We start from the raw sequence: 27,123 nt of genomic DNA, 5'->3' as shown, positions 1-27,123 counted from the left end.
AAAAAAGGAAACCAAATAGTGAGCATGCATTATATGTTGCCATCATCCATTGTGTTTTATTCTAAGAGATTGATAACTATAAATAACTCAATATTCACATAAGAGAATATTCAGCTGGTTCATCACCACAGCAATCTTGTTAAAAAGAAAATAAATTTATTATAATAAAAAAAGAATAAAAACTATAAAGTTCATAGTACTCCCTTGAAACTAGAACTGCATGGCATACTTGGCCTGTCCTTGGAAAAGATTTTTCTTTTGTCTACCTTCTTCCTGTGGAAGCTAATCTGTAAATAAGTGAATCATGTGGAGAATAACAATGCTCAGAAATCAAAGGGCAAAAGCAGACGGAGCAGTGTGCAGAATTGGGAAAGAGATTGCTATAAATCCATTCAGTGGAGCACATGCAACCTCGCCTGTTTTTCACTCTCTTATCTCAGCTATTGTTTGGTGAGCCACATCAGTGAAATCTCCTTCACACTTAATACAATTTGCATCATAGGGTTCCTATTAATCTGCAGCTATATCTTTGTGGGTGTTTGCTTCTGCTTGCTCTATAATTCAAAGCAATTACAAAGATTAATTCTGTTACTGAAATTTTCCCTGACACTTTCCAATATATATTTTATTCCTGCTTTTCAAGAAAGTATGTGCAACATCCCCCCCCGGGGTCTAGCCTTCTCTTGGTGCCCAGAGGCAGCCGGGGCCCAGAATACCGGAGTGGCTGGCGATTGCGGCCTAGGGCACGCTGATGTCACGTTGCTTGGTATGGGAACCAGAGGGGCTGATCTACAGCCTGACAGGTCTCCGGCACGTGGTGTGTGCAAGAAATACGGAGGGAGAGGCTGATGTACTGGTTCTCCCTGGGGCAACCCCTGAGTGTTGGTAATATGAGTCCCTGGGTAAAGAATGGGGAAGCCCGTGGTGGCAGACAGCCATATCCAGGGATCAGACTGAGGCAACGTTGTGCAAATCAACTCATGGTTCTTTATTGAACAACAGGTAGCAGGCAACAGCCTTAACAGTCTAACAGCAGTTTCGGATTCTGGTACTAGAGTGGTCGTGGAGAGTGATCCACAGGAATAAAGCACCAGCCTGGTAATAGATGCAGGCTGGGATAATTGAGATGGAGCTGTGTCCAACTGTGGACGCTTCAGCTTTGGGTGAGAGTCTCCTGACTCTGTTCCAGGGATTGGTTTCTGTGGCAGCACTAAAGGTGTGCTCCACACTCATTCTCTCTCTTCACTCAGACTATGTGGTATGGACTGCTGACAGGCAAAGAGCTGAGACTAAAGACAAACCAGCTAAGACCATGTGCTCCCCCTGCACAGGGGTTTTATACTGCCCCCTGGTCAGGTGGTAGCACCTCTCCAATCACACTCCAGTTTACAATACAGCCACATAATTGGATAACATCTTACACCCATTTAAGGCTTACACCCATAGCCTTTCCAGGCAGAGGCTACAGCTGCAGATTCCCTTACATTATCCCTTGGTTGAGTTGCGCAGGCTAACCAGATGGATCCTGACAGGTAGAGGGCCCTATTCTCCCCCTGTATGTTGGCAGGGGTGTTGCATATGCTTTATAAATAAAATATATAAACTGCAAAATTATGCAGCATAGCATTTGCATTGTTTCACATACCCAATATCCTAATTAGGCTTGGGTGGTTTATGGCTAAAGAAGACTGCCAGGATCTGCCTTTCTGATACTAGTAGAAATACTAATAATAATGATATTGATTACTTGGAACAGTGGGCCTGGAGGATGTAAGGAAGAGGAGATGGAGATAGTGAAAAGTAACTAGCTATACTTACAACATACTTATATGTCTACAGGCCTGACCTGATGATTTGGTTGGGCCTGGTCAACCATCTACAATATTAGTCTGTCCACCAGACTCTCCCTCCAACAATAGCTATATTTGGAGAGAAGGGTCCAGCATTCTGAATTTCATCATGCTCCATTATTTTGTTCATAACTGTCAACCAAATCAATCACTAGACAACAGCTACCTAATGTGTACAGCCAACCTTACAATCTTTAAATATTATTGCAGCATTTTAAAATTAATTTATATTATAGAAGGAATAGATCTGAGTTACTTAATTTGCATTTATCAAGGAATCCACAAAATTACAGTCTGGTTTAGGAAAACTAGATTTGCATTCACAGTTCTGCAAACATCACAGCTAAAATTCACACAGATTTCCTGGCTGGCTAAATGAATTTTTTTAATATATTTACCATTTCCATCTGATACTGTATAGAACTTAGAAATACAGTAAACTGTTATTTGTTTGTGCAGTGGCGTAACGAAGAGAGGCAAGGCCCCATAGCAGACTTTTGCATTTGGCCCCCTACCCCTTAAAAACTATATATACATATTATTATGAGTGTTTATATAAGTATATAAATGTTTGTGATCGTTTATACACACAAAAAGTTCTCTACTGATACACACACATTTATACGATCATACATTCATGCAGCGCAGTAGCTGCTAAACACATGGAAGTAGACAGCACAATGATTGAAATGAGATTTCTAGTCCTGCAGTTTCCTCCCCCGTCATCTATCGTCTGAGCTTCCAGCTCAGCTGTATACTGTGGAAGATGTGCACTGTTACAGGGCCGTAACTTGAGGGGGAGCAGAGGTTGCGGTCGCACCCGGGTCCAAGAGGTTTTGGGGGCCCTTATGGTGTCACTTTCCCATATGAAAAGACTAGTACTATAAACCATACATTATAGTTGGGGGCCTGGCACAGACGCCATTCCACTGTTATATACATATTATGCTGTACAATGTGCAGCATAATATGTATTATGCTGCACATAATACATATTATATATGGGCCCTGCTGCTATTGCTGCTACCTATGTAGTTACGCCCTTGTGTTTGTGAGTGCTTGATGACTCTTTCCCCTGCCAAGTGATTGCAGCTCTGGACCATCTTTAGAATTGTAACACTAGATCCTTTGAACTATACAAAGGTTAAGAAAATAATTAACACAATTGATTATAACAATTACAAAAAGTAGTTCTTCAAGGAAATATATATTTAAAAAAGAGGCTCTGCAACAGCTGTGGCAAACCAATGTGAAAATAAAGGAACACTTAAAGGAAATGTGTGCAGTATACAACAGTATGAATGTAAGTTGGAGGATTGTCTGCTTAGCAGGTGCAAGAAAAAAACACTGTGAACCATTTACGTAGATCTGAAAAGCTGTGGTGAAGGGATGGACAGCTGCTGCAGTCTCTCCTATACATCTTTCAACAACATGATGGTGGAATATAAATAGTAATGGCAAGTAGTCGATTTCCAGACGTCAAATGCGGTTACCACAGGCAGTGCTATTTTTGTTTTGTTGTACCTGTTTTAATATAGGATCTTTGCTTTGTGTTATGGTAATGCAGATCTGCAAAAAAATGAAGCTTATTACATTCAGGGTTACTGCTGTTTTATGGAGAGAAATTAGTATTATATAGTATTGTATTTAGTAATCTCCAGTTATTGTTACTGTTACTACTTGTAACAATAAGCAAGTTATGATCAATGATTTAAAATATGTTTGTAGATCGGAAAGTTTCAGAAAGCTTATTTTCAGATATGTGTCAGAGAATAAAACAAAATACCAGCACATTACGACCTCCTTCATATACAATGGGGCAGATTTACTTACCCGGCCCATTCGCGATCCAGCGGGATTTATTAAGGTAGTTCCTCCGCCGTCCACCAGGTGGCGCTGCTGCGCTGAAGAGCATCGGAACGCACTGGAATACACCGAGCCGGGCTGAGTGATGATAAGTGCAATTTTCGCAACACATTTTTTTTTTAAAATGCGGCGGTTTTTCCGAATGCGTCAGGTTTTCGTTCGGCCACGCCCCCCCGATTTCCGTCGCGTGCATGGCGATGCACCACAATCCGATCGCGTGCGCCAAAATCCCGGGGCAATTCAGGGGAAAATCGGCGCAAATCGGAGATATTCGGGTAACACGTCAGGAAAACGCGAATCGGGCCCTTAGTAAATGACCTCCAATATGTCCCAAATGTCCCTGTTTGATTTTGAGGCATTCAGTAAAATAATCGAAAAAAAACCTTACCCCTTACCGTCCTGTTAAGTAATAGTACATCGTATGCTACTGCTGAGTAGAGAGGGGTCACTGGCTGAGCCCTGTGCATTCAAGGTGGGCGTTTGCTGCATATTGTTGCAAACACCTACAGTACCTGTAGCACCCGCGATTAGGTGTTAAAACACAATCGCTGCTGGTAAAGCTGCCATATTGGCTTAAATCATCGCACCCCATGATGTCAAGGCTGTCCTGTTTTAACACATTTGCACATTTTAATGAATGTGGTAAATCCCTATATGCTGCCATACTGTATTATGGCAGTACAGACAGTACAAGATAGGGTTACGTACAAGATAGGGTCCATAGGTTTGTTCTTAACTTGAATTTCTATGTAAGTCGAAACTGTATATTTTATAATTGTAGATCCAGACAAAATTTTATTTTGCCTCAATGACAATTGGAGTTTCAAAATTTTTTGCTGTAATTGGACCAAGGATTATCAATAAATGTTCATTACAGACACCTTACAGCTGATTATTGCAGCCTGGGACTAAAGTTAAAGCATCCAGAGAGTTTCCCCAGAGATCACAGTGGGCAGAGGGGTCCGTATTTAACTATGGGTCATCTGTAAGTCGGGTGTCCTTAAGTAGGGGACTGCCTGTATATGGTAGGATCAAAATTTGGTTGAAAATGGTTGAAAATTTTGGTGAAAAAAACTAGTCTATGACATTCTCTGAGTCACAGAGAGTGGCTGTGCAAAATTTGTAAATGCAGCGGTGCAAATTCCTTTAGCAAACATACATACACACTCAGCTTTATATATTAGATTCAATAAAAAGTGATCAAATGGCCGTAGAGTCCTCAAAATGGTAGCATTGAAAACGTCATCAAAAGTAGCAAAAAATTAATCCGCACACAGCTCTGTACACTAAGGTATACGTTCCGGCAAGTGATGTGAGTGTATTACACCCCGGATTCACTGCGCAAACACCGTAAGTAGGTGGCATGGGCAGTGAAGCCAGAATACTGTGCCAGCTTCACTTCTCACATCAGACTCACATCTAGGTAAGTATGTTATTTCTTTAAAATTCGTTTACATATAACAACTTCAAAAAGGTCTATTTGGCACCCTAAACCACTGGTCCATAAGAATAAAAGGTTACAGACTGGGACTTTTCTCACACGATTGATTGATTGATTCTTTTGTAACCTTGGCCAGATCTGCGCCTTGCCACAATTCTGTCTCTGAGCTCCTGGGGCACATTCTCATGTGCTCTGACATGCACTGTAATCTTTTAGGTCTTATACAGACAGGTGTGTGTCTTTCCTAATCAAGTCCAATCAGTTTAATTAAACACAGCTGGACTCCAATGAAGGAGTTTAACCATCTGAAGGAGGATCAGAAGGAAGTGGACAGCATGTGAGTTAAGTATGAATGTCACAGCAAACGGTCTGAATACTTAAAGGGAACCTGTCACCAGGACCCTCATTTTCACTAAAGACAGGTTACACAATCCCATTACAGCTGCATAGCAAATATGTTTTTCTGCTTTCTCTAAGCATTTGCAATATAACTGTATGTTATAACTTACCTTGCACACTGACAGAATCCTCTGTGTAGTCCTAGGGGTTGGGCTTTGGTTTGGATGCATTTCAAAAACAAAAACATGTGCTCAGTTCTCAGCCCCCACCTTTGTGCTGTACAGGAGCACAAAGGGCCAAGAGTTGAGGAGTTTGCAGTACAGACAAGCTGTTTTTTTTAACTACTTTGCGTACCCACTGTATCGGCTAGAGAGTTCCAGAGTTTACTGCTCTTAAGAAAAGAATCGCCGTATTTAAAGATAGTAAAGACACCCGCTGATTATAAAGTGATGGCATATTATATTAATCCCTTAGTACAGAGATGGCTAACCTATGGCACTGGTGCCAGAGGCGGCACTCGGAGCCCTTTCTGTGGGCACTCAGGCCATCACCAGAGATGACTCCAGGTATCTTCCTGCAGTCCCAGACAGCCCAGGGCTTGCTGTGCACAGAGGTAATTTAAAGTGACAGCTGTACCTGGGACTATTTTCTGCTTTATTGGTGTCCTCAGGGTGCTGGTATCAATGAAAACTGTGACAGAGAAGGGAGTATAAATCATAAATTAAATTTCTATGTTGGCACTTTGCGATAGATAAGCGGGTCTTTGTTGTAGTTTGGGCACTCGGTCTCTAAAAGGTTTGCCATCACTGCCTTAGTAGAATACCATATTGCACATTTATGAAGCTTTCCATTATTTATATTCAAACTTGTCAGGTCTGCAATTCTATTCACAAAGCACATATCTATGGCCACAGAAGAATTGACTTGCCAGTACCATGTAAATCAAAGACGTGATGCCAGGAGACATACCAATGGAAAAGCCTTTGATTAAGAGTCACATTTCTCTAGGATTTATTTATACCTAACCTAAGCATTAAAGACAAGTTTATGGCAATGATACACTGTCCTTACCTGAAAAGCATGGTCCTTTAGACATTACCGCTAAATCTTTCTGTTGTTTGCAGGCAGATCTCCTCAGGAAGCATTCATTTTGATAAGTATCTCCATTTGATCCACATACTGGCACATAGTTTGTGTGACACTGCAATATAAAGAGACATTTGTTAAAAAAAGATAGTAATATTGTCCTTTGGTGCAGAGGTAACATTGATTCTTACATTTCATGAGATTATTTACAGGTAATACCTTCAGCAAGAGACTTAATATAAAACATATAAAAATCAAGACACATAATAGTGTAATGTGCTTCAATTCAATTTATTTACCCTTTCTTCATCACAAACATGAGAACTGGGAGCCGGGGGAGTGGCGGAGCATAGATAGAGGAGAGTGCCGACACCCCCTTATGAATATCTGTGACATATGGACCGACCTCTTATTTTGTGGGAGGTCACAGCAAGAGGTTACTGTGCTATTGGGCCTTTAGATGTATAATTGCTAGTGATGTCCTGCCTGACAAAACCTTTTATATAGTAAATAGCAGAAGCTTTTAGTACATCATTGGCACAAACTGCATTATATAACTCAAAGCTGGTGCTGGTGGCATAGACTGGGGAACATATATTGGTTTTCTCTATGGAGACCTGTCTGATAATACACAACTTGTTATGTATCTAGTGAATTTGTCTAGAATATCTGTCCTGTTTAGTGTGTTTGTGTGTGTTAGGAAAAAAAGGTGGGGTGAAGGCTAAATTTGTTAAAGGAATCATCCAGAAGCTTTTATTGCAGAACTGTGGAATTGGCCATGAATGTCTGATCACCACGCAAGTGAGTGTATGCTGGAATCCAGCACTCAGATTACGGATCATCAGCTTTTTATTCATAAAATGATGTGCTACATGTTTCAGTCCAGAACCTGCACATTTGTCAGGAATAAAATTACATTGAAGCAGCTACCTTATACACAACAGCTACCTTGCCATAGAAAAGATAGACCTTAGTCCTGAGTCCTTTTCACACACATTATCTGTGCGTGAAAAACTCATTGAAATTGCAATGAAAATGCATTGAAAATGTGCATGAAAAACGGAGACACTGAACAAACTGGCTGAAAACTGATTGAACTCTGATGCAAAATGTGCGTTTTTCACTGACCAAACCCTGATCGCACCCTGATCAGACACTGATGTGATCTGCAACACAAGTGTGGAAGGGGCCTTAGAGTTTATTTAATTTACTGAAAGGAGGTTACATGTCCTAAAATACTTGAAAGCATATATATATATGTTCCAGGGGCATTGTATAGAGTCTCTCCCAGGAACAGGGGCATGATCTATTAACATTATGCATTATAAACAATACATCTGCCGTGGTACCAGAGAGGAAGCTATGATCTTTTTTACTGGTACTTTATTAAATAATAACAATTGGGGTTTAACCTTTACTATGAACCTTGAGAAGAAAAAATCTTTCTAGATATAGAATTCATCCAGAGAAAATAAAATTACTATCATAACTCATTTGTAAAAGGTAGACAGTAATAGTTTTAGATTTCAGCAGTGCCCATTACGATAAGTGGCTAAAAAAAGGTACCATTTAGCCAGTTCCACACATTAAGGAAAAATTGCTCAGACACAACATATTATAAAAAAACAAGTAGAGAAGAACAAGTTTATGGGAAAAAAAACTGTACTTTTCTTGTAAACCAGGTTCAGAATAACAACGTAAGACGTTCACAGAACGACTGCCTAGCGTCAAAAAAGCAGGGAACTTTAACCATTTAAAGAGAACCCGTCAGGCAAAATAACCCCCTAAACTAAATATATTTCTAACTGCCATTAGAAAGCATTACCTCTATCACTTCATTGTCCCTCTACATGCATGTAAACCCCAGCAATGAGGTCCTAAAGCTGTATGCAAATGACCTGTGAAATGTCCAATGAGTCCTCATCATATTCAAGCTGTCCAGCTTATTCATGAGTGGGAGGCACAGCCACACTCCCAGTGCATGACTGACAGCCTCTACAATGTTGTGATGTATAATGATGTGAGGTATAATGGTGTAATGGCTGTTACATGTGCTTGCTGCTGGCCACGCCCCCTGCAGCCTGTGTGTGTATAGGAGAGATACAACAGCTCCAGGCAGCCATGTTATAGTAGAACATGTCAGGTACTTGTGTAGCTGATGTCTGTGTCTCTGTGTATTAGGAGGATGCAGCATGTCAGCAGATAAAGCACATACACAAGCAATGCTTTACTGTACATTACACATAGACATAAGCAGGGAGAGGAGAGGGGAGGGGGAACAGGGGGGCATCACTGCCTCTGACCATGTGGCTAGCCTCATTTACATAATAAAGAAAAGATTATTTTGCAATGATTAATGTATGAATTGACTAGATTAAGGCTGGGATGGGATCCTTGTGAGCTGCTCCAAAAGGTAGTAGTGACAGGACAAGTGACTACATATGAAATTGGGAGGATCCTCAACTCCTATAGCCGATGATGCAAATAACAATACCCAATGCTAATATAGATTGAAGGTCAACAAAGCTAGGACTCAAGCCTAATATACTCCACCTCCAGAATTCCCACATTTGCCACACCAAAATGTTCATAACTGTGTGTTGAGAAACTCAATACTTTGCCTTTGTGATCCTCTATTCATGGCTGAGATTGTGCTGATAGTGTCAGTTTGTTAGTTTCTGTCTTTCTGCTAGTCTGAACACCAGTGAATTCCTTTACCTGGCAGCCTTGATTGATTTGCACCACAACCATCTGTCTCCTGCAAACTCTGCTCTGGTTCACTAACAGTTAAGAACTAAGATGGAGAATGCTTAGGATACTAGATTTAGGTAAACAACCACAAACAGTTTGTTAACTTGTTGGTTTTCAGGAATGAGTCTGCATCAGATCACCATGAGAATACTTCAACTGTAAGTGCCACTATTGACCACCGTGTTGCATAGTCGAGTGACTCCTTGAAAAGCATTAACGTTGCTAGCACTCTGTTTGCTTTGTGACAACAGAGCTCCAATTCACCTTTGGCATCAATATCACCAAAAAAACTTATAGCACTGTCAATGTCAATTGTTGGACACTATGTAAAGAAATCTATCGCTTGATTGTGGAGGAACTTGACTGGACTGCAGAGAGTTTTGACCTCATTCCCATCAAGCACTCTTGGGATGTGCAAGAACAAAGGCTGTAAATTAAGCTCTCCTACCAACATCAATGTCTGACCATGCATATGCTCCTCTGGATGAACAGGTGAAAATAATAAAATCTTTTAAATTCTGTAGTCCTCTAACAGGAATGAAAACCAAATTGTGGGACTTCATATTATAAATAGGATCTAATAAAAGCTTTGGAAGGTGTTATGTGCAGGGGTGCCAATAGTTTTGTTGATATCAGGAACTGCCTCTATGCAAATATTTACACTTAATGCAATGTGCAAACCATCAGAAAAACTGATGGAATGGGCCTTGACAGGGGTCATCTAAGAGAGAGAGTTTTCCACTATAAAATAAAGGAAATATATATGTCACAGTAAGGCAATAAATGTGGATAAAGCAAGTACAGGCAGGGTCGCATAACCAATGAGGAGAGTTGAGAATCCTGCCTCGGGTGGCGCCCCCTGGTGGACGATAGAGGGCGGCAGAATCACAGAGGAGTCGGACACTGTATGAGCTTGGTAAGCCAGGACATGCTGCCTTAAATTAACGCAGTGTAGAATCACTGCCACTGCCTGCTGACTGTGCTGCCTGTTCGGATTAGAGCTCCCACCAGCAGCATAACACTCTTCCTGAATAAGGGCTATTGCAGAGGTAGACGCCTGCTTTAGGGCACCACCTCTGCTCTGCCTGCCGTGGATCTGCTGACAGCGAGGACTTGTTCCTCTTCCCTGCTGTCAGCCTTCCCCCTTGGCATCTTGCAGATTTAGAGCTGCAGAGCCGACATAGCTCCGCCCCTACATCATGAAGCCCCGCCCCCACAACATGGTTACTTCCATGAGAGAGACAGCAAAGAGGGAAGACATCTATAGCTGAGGTAAGTGTGGGGAGTCAGTAGGGGATAGGGAGTGTGTGTGATGCCAGGGAGGATGATGGTGTTTGTATGTTGTCAGTGGGGTAGAGGTGAGTATGGTGTCGGGGGGGGGGGGGGTATATGAGACTTGTGTAGTGGTATTGGGGAAGAGGGAATGTGTGAGGTCTGAGTCAAGGAGGAGTGTTAAATGCAATACAGATTTCATATATTTAATAGCAATAAAAAGTGGATATTTATACTGCACCAGATTTAGCTCTACACATGGTTATTGTTGTCACTTTTTGTCTATCACTATTGTCTGTATTACTTTTGGACATAGTGTTATATATGTGCTGTGCCTGATGTGATGCAATATATACACTGTGATGTGATGTAATGTATACACTATGATGTGATGTAATGTATACAGTGTGATGTAACGTATACACTATGATGTGATGTAATGTATACACTATGATGTAATGTGTACTATTTGCGCTCTGCTTGATAGCGATACAATATGTGCGCTCTTCCTGATAGCGATGTACTGTGTACGCTCTGCCGGATAACAATGTAATATGTACACTCTGCCCAATAGTGATGTAATATATTTGCTCTGCCTGATAACAATGTAATATGTATGCTCTGCCCGATAGCGATGTACTATGTGTGCTCTGCCTAATAGCGATGTACTGTACTATGTACGCTCTGCCTGATAGCGATATACTATGTGCGCTCTGCCTAATAGTGATGTACTATGTGCGCTCTGCCTAATAGTGATGTACTATGTGCGCTCTGCCTGATAGCAATGTACTTTGTGCACTCTGTCTGATAGCAATGTACTATGTGCGCTCTGTCTGATAGCAATGTACTATGTGCGCTCTGCCTGATAGCAATGTACTATGTGCGCTCTGCCTGATAGCAATGTACTTTGTGCACTCTGTCTGATAGCAATGTACTATGTGCGCTCTGTCTGATAGCAATGTACTATGTGCGCTCTGCCTGATAGCAATGTACTATGTGCGCTCTGCCTGATAGCAATGTACTATGTGCGCTCTCCCTGATAGGAATGTACTATGTGCGCTCTGCCTGATAGCAATGTACTATGTGCTCTCTAGCTGAAATCCCTTTCATTACAAAAATGCATTAATTTCAGAAAAGCATCGCAAATGCCATGCGTGAATGCACCCTCATGGGACATATATGGTCTAGACACCATGTCACGCATAAGTAACCAAGGATCCACCAATCCTCAATAAATTTACACATCCCCCTTGCTAAAATGACCCCATACATTTACATGCCATTGACTTCTCTGCTTCCCAACTTAATTTATTCTCCCCACTGAAAGTAAAGCATAAAACAAGTAAAAAAAATTGTAATTCACTCCTTTTGCCTATAATTGATATAAAAATAAAGAAATAAAATCATAAACATGCTAGGTATCCTGTCCCATAGGTCACGATCTATCAGAATAACCTCATATGGGAAAATGATGGCCAAATGTCCAAAACGCCACCTTTTTTTCCATTTTGCAACACAAACATTTTTATAAAAAGTGACCAAAAGGTCGTACAGTCCCAAAAATGGTATCAATGAAAAGGTCATCATTTCCTGCAATAAACACCTTACACAGGTCTATACACCAAAGTATGAAAAGGCTATTGGTGTCAGAATAGGGCAAAATTAAGAATCAAGAAGTACAAAAGGTTTTCATTTTTTTAAATCTAAAAGATAATAAAACCTACATCAATTTGGTATCCCAATGATCATACCAATCCTAAGAATAAATTAAAGGTGTCATTTGGAGCGTACAGTAAAATCAGTAAAAACTGTGTCCAAAAGAAATTGGCGCAAATGTTTTTTAATTTCATCACATTATAATTATTGAACCATGGGGGGGGGGGGGGGCATCTTTCTATAGTTTGCCTCAGGCAGCAGGGAGGCTAGGTTCACTACTGAGTACAAGTAATACATCTATCCAACAGTATGTTTAGTTCAGGCTGCTGATGTACAGTACATAAGCTGTACATGATCTGGTATATTTACTGCAGTACAAGCGGTGTTTTTCAAAGACATTATAGGTGACCATAAAACAAGTTCCAGCCCATTAGATTTTTGCCTGTTAAAACTGTGGCTCCACAAGGAAATATTTTTGATGACAAAGGCTGTTTTATAAAAGATATCCTGTGTAAATGGAAATCTAAGGTTAGAAATAAGAGAGCAGAGAACCTGTAGCATAAATGTTAATGTGTTCTGTGATTTTTATTTTCAGGATTGGATGTTAAGAAGTAAGGCTACGTTCACTTCTCAGTTCAAGCCCTCCGTTACAAGGATACAGATTCCCAATGTGTCCTTACAATTGAGGACTAAGATGTATCTCACTGTATGCACATACAGTGAGATAAGTCATCCTGTTCTTCCCCTTAGTCAGAGGAGTAAACATCAGCAGCCAGTATGTGAGCATGCTATAACAGAATGTTATATTTTTTTCTATTATTGCCTGTACTATTTATTTCTGCATTAAAAATAGCTTTTTTTAATATAAACCTTAAACTGCAGAAGGCTCTTTAAAAGTTTTTTTATTATAAGACGTTATTCTGTCACCAATTTGTGAAGCAGCTTGGAATGGACCGTATCATGGCCCACACAGTTTCTATACCAAAATGTACATCTAGTGAGAATCTGTCTTGCACAATGCATTTAGATGATTTTTTTAGAAGAATTTTATAGATTTTGTTTTAGAACTATAACTGATAAATATTTTTTTAATACTTGCAGTATGCAGTTGGTTTGGGAATTCTTATTCTAATGTGTGGTATTTTTCCTATTTTTATGAGAGATGTGACAAGTATGAGATTGCCTGTCTTTTAAAATCTCAAGCTACATTTTTTTTTTCTGTTGGCAGAAAATCAGCAAATAATTATGATTATTATAATTATGCACCTGCTGAATTTTTTACAGACATCTGGATAGGTTAAAAGATTTGAAGGCTAGAGAAAAAAAATCTATTATGAATGTATTAATCACAATTGACTCTAAATGATTAATTTCTTATGAAAATATTAAAAGACCAAGGTTCTCCATAACAATTACAAAGCAGGTGCAGAAAATTCTGTACTGCTTGTTTTACATCACAAGTGTGAGGAGTATTATTATACCAAATAACTATAACTGGAACTATAACAATACCAAATATGCTTTTTAAAAAAAAATATTGCCAAAATAGAACTTAGAAATTAAAATAATATCCTGCAGTGTTGTTTTGAGAAAGTGGCACCTAAAAGTTGATTTTTAAAGAAGGAGCCCATGGATAACAAAAATAAGAAGATTATCACAGTCATGGTGCCTGGATTTATGAGCAAATGTCCCTGAGTTATCATGCTGGATTTTGATTACAGATTTCTTTTAACTCCTCAACGACCAGGTCCTTTTTCATTTTTGTGTTTTAACTTTTTTTTCACTCCCCACCATCAAAAATCCATAACTTTTTTATTTTTCCATGTACACAGCTGTATGAGGGCTTGTTTTCTACACTACAAATTGCACTTCATAATGACGGTATTTAATTTTCCATGCCGTGTACTGGGAAGCTGGAAAAAAAATCCAAATGCAGTGAAATGGGTAAAACGCATTTGTGTCATATTCTTGTGGGCTTTTATGGCTTTTACTGTGCTCCCCAAAATGACATGTCTACTTTATCCTTTGGGTTGGTACAATCACAGGAATATCAAATTCATATAGGTTTGATAATGTAAACCTGTACAAAAAAATTAATTTTGCCATCTTCTGGCACTTATAACTTTTTCATTCTTTAGCTGTGTGTGGTGTAATTTTTAAGTTATTGATGACGTTTTCAATGCTACAATTTTTTGGACTTTTGGAATTTTTGATTACTTTGTACTGAATTTTTTTATCTTTTTCTAATGGCAAAAAGTGGCATTTTTCAACTTTGGGCGTTATTTTGCATTACAGGGTTAAACGCCGGGATTAACCGTTATTATATTTTGATAGATCGGACATTTTGGGATGCGGCGATACATAACATGTTTATGATTTGTAGTTGTTATTTATAATAGTTATAGGTAAAGGGGGGTGATTTGAATTTTTATGTTTTTTTTAGCATTTTTTTTTTTAAGAATTTTTTTCAGACCCCTAGGGTACTTTAACCCTAGGTTGTCTGATTGCTCCTACCATATACTACATACTACTACAGTATGGCAGCATATGGGGATTTTCCACATCATCTATTACAATGTGAAAATCGCACATTGTAATAGATAGTGTATAACAAGACAGCCTAGAGTCTTTGTGATCGCCTGCTCCCTGATAACGTTACACCACCATCACGAGTGCTATGGAGAGGGCTCAAGCCGTGAACCCTCTTCAATCAGCCGCACCCAATGCGTAACATAATAAGACGTGACGCATCGTTAAGGGTTAAAAAGAGGAAGAATGTAATGGGAAAAAGAAGGAAAGCAGGGAGTAGTTTTCTAAATAAACTATATTAGACAGTTTACTATGATCATCTGCACCGCTGATTTATGCAATTCTGTTACAAGTTTATTAATTCTTTAACAAAGAAAGATGCATGCCATGAAAAACAGAAAACATATTAGAATTCATACCGCAGACATTTCTACACTCTTATGTACTCTTTAGGTTCTTGATGGTAGAGGGTGTTTTACCTGAAACTGGCAGGCACATTTCACAATATCGCCATCTTCTTTGCACACTCCTCCATATTTACAGGTTGTTTCATCACAGACTCGTCGTACTTCAGACTCCCTCATACTCAGCTCTGTCATATAAAAAGGGACAGGCACCAGGTTAATAGTAATTATGTTATGACTTTTGAGAATATTACAATCCAATATCAATTACTATTTAAAAAACTTTAAATAAATTAATTATGTAGTCCCAACACAAAACTTTAAAGTGTACTCTATTTCATAGCTGAAAATATGTAACACATGTACAATATACAACATTTTTCTATTTGTCTAATCCATTGCTGGTGGTTCCAATCATATGCTAGTGTTGTGACTCCACCTAGGAATTATTTGAGCTGTTTTATCATCTACAAGACAAATCTTTCTCTGGAGTTTACAGTTTTCATAGTGTTGTATAGCATGGAAAATCTTGGGATCCAGGATGTTTAGCTCATACAGGATACAGTAGCATTAAATGTTCAATAATAGTCTTTGTCTGGAGAGTTGTTTAACCTCTCCTTTGTGTATGATAATAGTAGAGGCAGGACTGTGAAAATGTGTTTATATTCAAGGATTGTAGCTGGAGTTTCTGCAGTGTGGTTTACTGGTGTATGAGATCTCTTCACTGAACACAGGCCCTCCTATCGTTTATACGCAGCATGTGAACGCAGCCTAACTGAAGTGAAGAGAATCCTCCAAACTATATTACTTTAATCATCTCTGGTACAAAGAGATAAAGATTAATATATGTATCCCGTGTCAACTGGGCCTTTTAGTCCTCAGACAAGCAAAAATCGTTGGGATTGCTTGGTCTGTGCTATACAACAAATAGTAGTACCCCCATAAAAGCTGACCTATCGCCATCAGAAGTTGGAAGGTGTTGTGTAGCGTATAGAAAATATACAGAACCTAGCTCATTTTACCATCTCATTGGGGCACATGTACCTTTGTTTTGACAGGAGCAAAAGCCAAAACAAAGGTATGTGTGCCTCATTATGTTAAATCCGAGAGGATAGACAAAAAGATTGATAGACAGATTACATACGCACATAATAATATTAGAAGAGGAGTGTAAAAATATGAATGTACTGTATCTGCCTTGTAATGTTATGTGGAACACTGCTACATGTGGGAGCTTATGTGCCTAAGATACATATCTCTAAGTGAATTAGCAGCAATTATGACACAGCTGTGCCAATTGATTGCTTTGATGTGTTTCTAATTATTTCCAATGGAAGGTAAATTACACAGGATAAATGAAAAACGTCAGCACCACTATGTGTTTACAATTAGCCTCTACCATCAAACATCAGATACTATTACTTTCAGCATGCTACATTTTAATCTAGAATCTCTCACAACATCAGCAAATCGTTCTGAGAGCATGGGTTGGGGGGGGTGGGGGGGGGTTTACCTGTTACACCCAGACCTTGGTTCTTGAGTTAGCCCAGATGTCACTTTGCCACTTATGAAGACATTATAAATGACATAGGTGATATTTGTTTTCTAGATCAGGAGATTTAAATTATGAAAAAATAACAGAAATGAGTCAGCGCAAACACTGGGCAATAGGCTGAAGTCGCTGGTAACAAAGGTGGTGACCTGCACCCCAACTTGAGTATAGATCCAACTAGTGGAGCTACTAAAAACAAGATAAAACAAAATGTACCTGCGCCAAACACTCTAACAAGTGATAAAAAATGTGGTATTTTGGGGTCTAGATGGTAATTTGCTATTAAATATAAGTGGATACCTGGTGATGGTGGAAACCGAACCTCCTGGTCTGAAGTGGATACAGTCCCTTTTGGTGCTGGAATCCGGAAATATGGTAAAGTCCACGATTATGGTTGTCCAGAGGGTTTTCTTTCCACAGGTAATCCAAACTGGATGTTCATAGACTTGAGGATCGCTAGTGTTTGCACGTGGAGTAGAGCCCCGGCCGGTGGCTACTGCTCCATACACAGTTCTGATTGCAATCCGTGTGGTGACGTCACCCGGTACGGTAAGTCCAGAAAGACAAAACTTCTTCCTACGCGTTTCAAAGGCTGCTGCCTTCTTCCTCAGGGAATTTGTGTCACTGTGCATATAGTGTGTTTATATAGCGATCGCCTGTCTATGTAAGTATCCCAAAAAAAAAAAAAAAAAAATACTTACATAGACAGGCGATCGCTATATAAACACACTATATGCACAGTGACACAAATTCCCTGAGGAAGAAGGCAGCAGCCTTTGAAACGCGTAGGAAGAAGTTTTGTCTTTCTGGACTTACCGTACCGGGTGACGTCACCACACGGATTGCAATCAGAACTGTGTATGGAGCAGTAGCCACCGGCCGGGGCTCTACTCCACGTGCAAACACTAGCGATCCTCAAGTCTATGAACATCCAGTTTGGATTACCTGTGGAAAGAAAACCCTCTGGACAACCATAATCGTGGACTTTACCATATTTCCGGATTCCAGCACCAAAAGGGACTGTATCCACTTCAGACCAGGAGGTTCGGTTTCCACCATCACCAGGTATCCACTTATATTTAATAGCAAATTACCATCTAGACCCCAAAATACCACATTTTTTATCACTTGTTAGAGTGTTTGGCGCAGGTACATTTTGTTTTATCTTGAGATTTAAATTATGTTTCCCTTTGTGTTATACCTCAAACTGATATAGTTGCATGTTTTCCACAAACAGAAGGGTTGACTACTAGTGAAAGTTTCGATGCTGCTGCAGTTTATCAGTCTTTGGCTGTCTTTCCCTAAGGAAAAGGTAGAAGTGGTTTATTACCGCTTCTGCCATCTCTTTTCTTCACTGCATAGCAAAAAGTAGCACTAAGCAGTAAAAGCAGGACTGCACTACTGCCAGCGGTCATGTGATCACTGGTCTGAAAGCGTAAAGCAGAGCCGCTGGGCCTAGTAGAGCTCTGCCCTAGACATCTGCCCCCACAGGAGGTCCTATAGATAAAAAAAACTAGTAAGAAAAAATAAATAAAAAATATTTTAAAACCTGCAAATATGGCCCCCTAAAGCCTTTTATTATCTCATATATAAAGTAAAACTTACACACACACGGAATATTAATAAATATTTTCAAATAAACATAAATATTTCCCAATAAAAGTTTACAAAAATGACCAGCTACACTTTAAAAAGCATTGACACAGTTGACCCATTGGTCCAAGACTATACATGTTATGTATCAAAATGACTGTCACACACTAGAAAATTAATAATGGTCATCTGAGTTAATTTTAAAATAAAAAAATATAATAGAAATTTCCGAAATTTTTGAAGCTGCCAAAAAAAAACATTTGTAAAATTTTAAAAAGTCTTATGTGTCACAAAAAACCTGCAAAAATGTTTAAAGTATCATTGAAAAAAAAGGAGTTATGGCCCTTAAACCATTAAGTATGGGTTATTTATAAAATGCTGTGGTCATTAAGGCCTTTTCAGTCCTGGTTATTAAGGGGTTAAATAACCCCAGGATTCCTGGTTACTAATCATATAGTTACATTGTAGTTAATATGCTTCAGTCTTATAACATTTCCCTGAAATTTTCATTTACTTGTCCATCTGCACTGTATGGCAGAGGCCAGCGATGAAGCCAAAACTCCCTAGACTGCACAGCTGTCACTGTCAACCAACATCTATCCAATGTTTACATGTATTCAATGATAAGACAGGATGAAGACTCTACCTGACAGCCTGTGGCCACCAGAGAAATTGTTCTGTATTGTGTCCTGCCGTTTACTGGATTAAATGTTTAATTATTCACAAATCACTGGACTATGTGCTGAAGACATGGGATGTGTGTTGACATAAACGTAATGAGTTTGGTTGTCATTGTAGCATAAAATATAAGCGTTCCGTTAAAATACAAACTAAGAAATGTTATAAAGCATGTCTCCTCAACAGTGTGACTCCTGGACATGTGGAGCACTGGGCTGTATAGCATGTCAAACCTTTTCTAAACTTGCAAATTGTTGTATTCATAATGTACTAAGTGATTAATAAAGAGTAAGACCAACCCAATAACCAATAGGCCCAATACCCAGCACCTACACAGATAGATCATTGTGGTTTACTCCATCAACAAAAGCAACCCAGAGAACACTGCTGTGTAGTGTCTGAGCCAGGTACCTGCAGCTCGGATCTATTCCCTTGTAAAACTGTGGGTCTGGCTGCCAAAAGGCCAACAATCATCTGTATTTACTGTATTTAGATGCAGGTGGCCACATATGAGATAAGGAATAACTCCATTCTCTCTGCAGTAGCTCAATGCTTTTGGTAATAAAGGGTCACATCAGACCACAATCCACCCTTATACCTTATTTAGAGATTTACAACAACCCCCAAACGTCTCCATATAAAATCCCTTTTTTAGAGTCAGAAAAACCTTCATATTTCTTCTATTTCTGTTACTTTGCCTTACAGAATTCCCTTCATTACTTTTCACTGCCTGGACAGAATTTGATTATTCTCTTGCCTTTTTAGCTTTCACATTATACTAGTTCTACTGCACTACTACATAGTATCTGTTAGAGAGTTTTATCTCATCTTTTTTATTTTTAAAGTCAAACTTTGCTGTAAGGCAAATTAGGCATAATCTTAGTAAATTCTATTTCTCTGCTCTTAAACAGAATGTGAGACTTGACCCAGAACCTTTAAAGGTCTGGGCTTTTGTTGAAAGATGAGAGGCTGTGGGATGCAAGAAAAACATATAATGAAAGAATAGGGTGTGCCCTAAGTTCTTGTCAGAAGAAAGAGGTACAGAGGTTACAGAAAGGATGTGCAGCCATTAGAAGAATTAAATGTGTTGCTCTCAAGGACCTCGACAACTTTTCACCACTCTTGATACCCACACAACAGACCTTAGAAGCAGCTTAGACCATTATTGACAGCCTCAATATTCTTTCTGACATTACATTGCACTCTGTCAGGACACTCATGCTTAAGACAGAATTTAAAACAGAATGCTTTATATACTGTAACTAATGTAGTAATACATTAGCTAGATATGTAATATTATATAAATGTTATATATAGTATAATGTACATAGAGTCAATTTATTTTCAATAGTTATGAAAAATCTTTTAAAATGGCGGCTAGATACCACTGTCGTATCCGCTCATTTAAGGGGGATGTAAATTGCCAAAATTCATAAAATGTGAACAAAAAAAATAGGAGGTCTTTATGAAAAAATTGTGTTTTATAGGACTGGAAGGGATTATATACCAATTTCAAGCATAACTTGACAACATTGGATCAGACCAAATAGTTTTGGAATTGCACTTTTGAAAAATTTCACAAAGCTCCTACGAATTGAATCTTTGATGATTCGCTCATCTGTAATGGAGCGCACTGAACTCATCTTAACATTGTTTTTAACTTTGAATATTTAATATTGGCCTTGATAGCTAGTCAAATTGCAGCTGTCCTAGAAGCAAATACATATCTCTCATACCCCAGATCATATTTTACAAGTATTACATTGATAACTTATTTTTGATTTGGCAAGGTTTACAACATGCCTTTACCTCAACAAGTTTATTACAGATGGAGTGAGTGAAGGCAGAAAAAAACAGGCCGATATTGCGCTGCTCTGTTTTCACAGCATTTTATTCTCAATATGGTAAAACAATGGACAACGCATTTCGGGGGCAGACTGCTCCCTTCATCAGGTCCAATATTTAGTCTTCTCTTTTTGCTTGGTCCAGATTTCTCATGAATAATAGATAAAATAAGTGTTGGGAGGAGGTAATGGAACCTTCATACCGCCAGGACTAAATACAGTATGTAACCCGAATTTGAATTAGTTGTATGTGCGAGCCGACATAAATGCTTTGAGACAATTATAGTTATAATTATATATACATATATATGTGTGTTTCTTTATCAAAGTTTTATTTGTCATTCCATCATCATCCCACCGTTACACATTCACACAGTACACACTCATTTCACTCATGTTACTCTAGATTTTATTCAGTTCTATATTAATATATCGTTCAGAACTCATAAACCAAGATTTCTATGTGAAACACAATATAGTAGCATTTAATTCCTAAACTAAATTTTCCTTTAAAGGACATCTACCACCATTTTGGTAGACTGTCCTATAACGTTCCCTTGTTACCTGCAGGGGATGACTGAGCCTTTTTTAGCTTCTTCTGGGGCCTCCGCCAGAGCCAGAAAATAAGGTTATAAAAATATTCAAATGAGCACTTAGGGTATCGTCGTCCGAACACTTCTTGGCTCATCTGATACCTAATTTATGCACGTCCCCTGCTTTATTGTCATGCACCCCTGCCAACCCTCTCTGCGGCCAGACAGCTGGGTGACATCACTGGCTGATACGCATGTGACTGGCCGCAGAGAGTGCTGGGATCGGGGAGCGTGCATAAATTATGTATCAGAGGAGCCAGGAGGCGCTTGGCCGACGGGACCCTGAGCCCCTCCGGCTCATTTAAATATTTTTATAACCTTATTTTCTGGCTCAGAAGGAGACCACAGAATAAGCAAAATAAGCACATTTATCAGCTGCAGGTAACAAGTGTATAGGTCAGAGTACCACCGAGAAAATGGTGGTCCTTTAAGCTGTCGAAAATTAATCAATACCTATGCATTGAACTACTGATATGAATATAAACCTGGATCCATCGTTGCTATTATATGCTAGAAACGGGGCATACGGAAACCTTGATGTCCACAGAAGAAAAAGCCCATGTCAATTAAAATCAGCTTATAACTCACAAGAATGAAATCTGGCAGCAGGCCAAAGCAACAAAACAATGGGGTGCTGGTAGGCGATCAGCAGAAAGGTATTACAAGTAACAGATCCAGGGCTGCTCTGAGTGCATTACCCCAAACCCATTTCTAGGAATAGGAAACAATGCACATACTGTACTAAACATAGAGGCAATGAGGAAAGGTGATGATGCCAGCACAGCGATTGCTGGAGGGAAAGTGTAAAATGTGACTATAATGATCATTTCTTTTCACGATTCAACAGAGTTTGCATTTCTATGAAAATGTTTAAAAATAATTTCTGTTTTGTTTGTTTATGCTGATTTTGTGATTGCCAGGTCTCTGCCAATTAGGCCACACAGCTGGCGCATGAAGGGCACAATCACAGGAGTTCTCCAATGAGCTGTAACCAACTGATTGCATTTGCTAGCAAAGAAAATTTAACCCTGAAAATCAGGTTTGCCTGTAAATGCCAATGCACATGAGGGGTATTTCTTCTGGTAAAGAATAATTGTGCGGCCAATAGAGGTTTGACTGCTAGAAGCCCCACAATCATGGTACTACAGCTCCCTACATCTCCCACAATGCACAGAATAGCTGAGATATGGATATGCAATAAGCATGAAAGGGCATCTACCATGCAAAACTACAGATAGTGTTAGATAGGAATCCTGGATAGCTGTATAAGGATAGCTATGAAAATTGTTGTTGATAGCAGCAGGACTGTGAAAAACTGGTTACATTTTCAGTGATTAGATCATCCCAATAGGTATCTCCATATCCAAAAATAAATATCCCATACAGTGAAGGTAGTAAAATTTCAGACAGTTCCCAAAATGTTATCATGGAAAACCTCAGCTGGTCTTGCAAATAATAACACTTCACACATATCTGAACACAGAAAAAAATAAGTTGTGGAGAAATGTTTTGTTCTTGAAAGGATTTTTACTTTTTAAAGGTATAACAATAAAAACTATAAAAATTTGGTTTCCCCACATTTGTACGGAGCGAAAATATAAGGAGGATGTGTCATTTTAACTACAAAGCCGAATAAAGAAGGCCATAAGAAATTGGCCCAGCTGTAAATTTTACTGAATTTGGAATTTTGTTTCCAGCTTTCCAGTACATTTCACATAATATTGAATGATGCAACTGGGAAGTAAGATTTGTCCCATGGATAAAACAATCTCATATATCTCTAAATGGAGAAGACAGCGGCATTAAAAAGTTATAGTCTACAGCTACATTTTCCGAAAACATAGCTTTGCAAACAAGGGTTTTTCAGATGCTCATTCCTTTAGGAATGAGGTTTATTCCTTTATATAAACAACCTGACATTGACAGGTTAATCCTTATAAAAATGATGACAATATGTAAGAGACTCCTATTTATACAGTAATGACCACAATAGGCAATCTGTGATGGTTGCTGTTGAAAGTAAAAATCATTAAATATTTAAATATTTATTTAAATATTTTTATAAAAACCAAGTCATAAAGGGAGGGCATTTACTAATAGCCGAGCTAAAAGCTGTTCTACGTAGTTCTAAACCTTTCTGTCTGTGTGCCAATTAATAAATCCCTTGTGCCACAAGCTTTTATCCCACTGAAAAATATAGAAGGGTTCTAGCTACTTCCTGCGCCGAAAATAATAAATGCCCCTCAAAGTGTCTTATTACATTTATGTGAATCAAGCCTTCTGGTTGTAATATATAGTTTTTCATGGTCACAACTACAACAGAACCTAGTAATTATGTAATGAATACCAACTATCCAGGAAAATTAAAGAAACACAAGACCTGCTACAAAACAGATATATTATACCTATATCCAGACCTTATAAAAACCATCTAATTAAGTAGACAACAATTGTTGACAAAATATATGTTTTATTAATAATTAATACACAAAATTTACAGACGTATGATCACCAAGATTAAAAACCAGCCCATTAAAATAATCCCTGGTGGACTAAAAAAAGTGCATGGCCATTCCTGTAGTAATAGTATCACAATACAAGTGAATACATAGCCAGAGGGACAATAGATATAATATTACAATCAAAACAATTAGAATAGACAAGTTGAAGAAACGTTATATCGGTCACACAATATAGTGCTAATAAACCTCCAAAATATATAGTTTCGTGTGAACACTATTGCCCCTTAAATATATCACTGGCTATATACAGTATGGATCCTGGTAGGCAAACGCCTAGTAAACACAAATATATAAGTATATAAAGTGCATAGTGCAGAGAAATTCATGTATACCGACCAGGCTGCATCATGCTCAGGAAAAATGGTGATGAACCACAAAACCCCATAACTAGTAATTATGTAACCACTGTCCTACATTCTTGATCTAGAAACTCATGCATTGATTAACATCTGACAACTTCTAATTAGTTTAACTAGAAGAGATAATGTACATAGCAACTTTCAGAAGCACGCATGTATCAGTAGCTTAAGGGCACATACAATAAACTAACACACTTTACACCTCACTTATTATGGGCACAGCAAAGATAAGTGCAAATATTTTTTGATGTTTCCTCAATCCCAACTCAATTTACACTAATCCAACTCCAATGCCTGCTAAGTGTATATATAGTGTATATTATGGAGCAATATAAATCTCAATTGTCTCTAAAAGATGGTTGTACTTTGATTGATCAATGCAATCCTTGAGGCATAATGCTCGAATATGGCATATTTATTAGAGCATGAGACATGAGCAATGCATACACAAGAAATGTATTGTGGGTAGCTTCCCTTTTTGTCAAGTATAAATTTGATTAATACCAGTATGAATTTAGAAAATGACATGAATATTAATAGATACCACTGTTAAAGGTACACTAATCCCAGAGCCTACTTTCTATTGCCCTGTAGCTGTCTTGTAGTTGAGCAAATAAACTGGAGCTACTAGGGAGAGATTATGTAAGGGGTGTATCATACTCTGGTGCATAGTGCCACTCCACAGCCAAGCACACCCCCTTCACTTCCTGGTGTGCATTAGGTGCATTAGAAAACACGCCATTGAGCCATTGACACTTTGGTAAGTGGTCCTATTCTCCTGTATTCCGTTTTTATTGTACTGTGCAGGGACACTGTGACTACTGGCTACTGAGGGGGATACCACTGTGACTACTGGCTACTGTGGGGGAGATCACATTGCCTACTTGCTACCATGAGAGGGCAGCCATTGTCCCACACAGGTATCCAGTAGTCACAGTTCCCCCACAGTCCCATGCCCTCTCTTCCCCAATGTATTTACTCACCTTTGCCAGCTCTCCAGAAGCTGCAGCAGTCTTCTTCTATTATACTGTGTGCGTTCGATCTACGTGTCTGCTGGTTTCTAAGCCAGAGCGTACAGTCACTACACACAGGGTAAGCTGTGTAAGGCGAGAATGGAGGCACACTACTCCCTCGGGCCTTATGTTTGACACCCATGAATTAGACAATATACTGCAATGCTACTGTATTGCAGCATTGTATTGTGAATATACTTCCCTGTTAACTCAGGTACCAACTCAACAACAAACAAGTATTTTTCCAATTGGCTAATTTATGTAAAGCATCATAAAAGCTCAAACCATCGAACATGTTCTAAGCTGATGCCTAGGGTATCTCTGAGAAGCATTCCATCTCTATTTTTTTCAGGTACTTTTCAGTCACAAAATGGAGCTTAAATAGTTTGACTTTATGATTTACAAAATGTATGCACAGTTATAACCAAGATGGCCGCCACTGGAAACTACACGTTCCATGATCCTTTAGCTCTCAGTAACTCCTCCTCCTCCGTCATATACTCTGCTCCCAGTGATGATGTAACAGACTGACCTGCACTGTTACCATAGTAATAATGTGTAACTGCCATCACTGCGCATTACCTCACTGAGATGGCGTCTCACCACAACACTGGCCATACTAGATGAACTGCAACCAACTGACTACAGACAAAGATAGTGGTGATCACATGACCTGCCCAGACAGGGGCAGAACATATGATGTGGACATGTGACCAGCGGCCATCTTCTGTCCGGTGTCTGCTCTGCATGGAGGAAATCAACGGACTGATTACATGGCCAGTAGCATTTTAATTCTCCATTGCAGTGTATGTCCCCAGCATTTTCTGCTAAGAGGAGCAAAATTTTAACCCTTTAACGACCCGTGACGTAGTATAACGTCACGGGTCGTTAAAGGGTTAAAACTTTGCTAGTAGCAAGTCACGGGTCGGCTGCAGGTGCATGGAAAGGGCTCACAGGCTGAGCCTTCTCCACAGCCGGTAAGTCTATGCTGTAAATTCAAAGTCTTGAATTTACCCAGATAAAGTGACAATGGCCAATCACGTTAATTAAAAGACTCTTTCAACCAAAATTAAAATATTTGTATTTGTAAATATTAATCCATAAATTCTCCTTTTGTGTTGAATCTACTTCTACAACAGTACATAATATTATAAAGACTTGTTCTCATTTATTAAAACCTGGCTAAACTATGAAAAAAATGTCCCTCTTGTCCATAACAACAAACAATGGGGAAGTTTCTATTATTCCAGGGCTGCCTGAACTCTGCATGGTTATTGTGGGCAACAAGCCTGTTCTTCCGTTACATAGTTCCTGTTGGCATACTAAATACTGTACCATAATTCTGGTAAAAGTTATATATTGATCTCAACAGGCGTTGAGATGCCTCTAGCATTGGAAATATGAATTTTAGTTTACATTTGTATGAATATTTTGAATATCTAAATGTTAATATTCTCTTAATTAAAATTTAATATGGTACAATACTATAACTGTGATAGACAGTTCGTTTTCCTTGGTTAAACATATTTTTTTAAAATAAATTGATATGTCTGTCCATGGTGGGGTAGCTCCACATATGCATCAACAAATCTCCAGGTAAAGCAGACATTAGGAGGATGTGATATAAAATTTACTATCAATGGTTACATATCATATCAGACAATAGAAGTGTAATTTGATGACTGCTGCATCTGGTAGATCTTATGTTATCCCATCACTGTCCTTCAGGGCAGAATTGATTTTTCCCATCTCATTTGCTTCCAGAAAGTCTACAT

General features: G+C 38.9%; 1 protein-coding gene across 1 annotated transcript in view; it reads right to left on the bottom strand.

Annotated features, from left to right (window-relative positions):
- Positions 1 to 27,123, bottom strand: part of TMEFF1 (transmembrane protein with EGF like and two follistatin like domains 1) — a 136,295-nt gene that overhangs the window by 62,660 nt on the left and 46,512 nt on the right. The window contains exons 2-3 of the mRNA XM_072152824.1: positions 15,270 to 15,382; positions 6,568 to 6,697 (exon numbers count right to left, since the gene is read on the bottom strand). Of these exons, the coding sequence (XP_072008925.1) occupies positions 6,568 to 6,697; positions 15,270 to 15,382 (243 nt within the window). The remainder of the gene's footprint in view (positions 1 to 6,567; positions 6,698 to 15,269; positions 15,383 to 27,123) is intronic.

Source organism: Engystomops pustulosus, chromosome 5 (genome assembly GCF_040894005.1).
Source record: "Engystomops pustulosus chromosome 5, aEngPut4.maternal, whole genome shotgun sequence".
In the NCBI taxonomy this organism is placed as follows: Eukaryota; Metazoa; Chordata; class Amphibia; order Anura; family Leptodactylidae; genus Engystomops; species Engystomops pustulosus.
The sequence above is the reverse complement of the archived record's forward strand: the minus strand, read 5'-3'. Positions and strand labels throughout refer to the sequence as shown.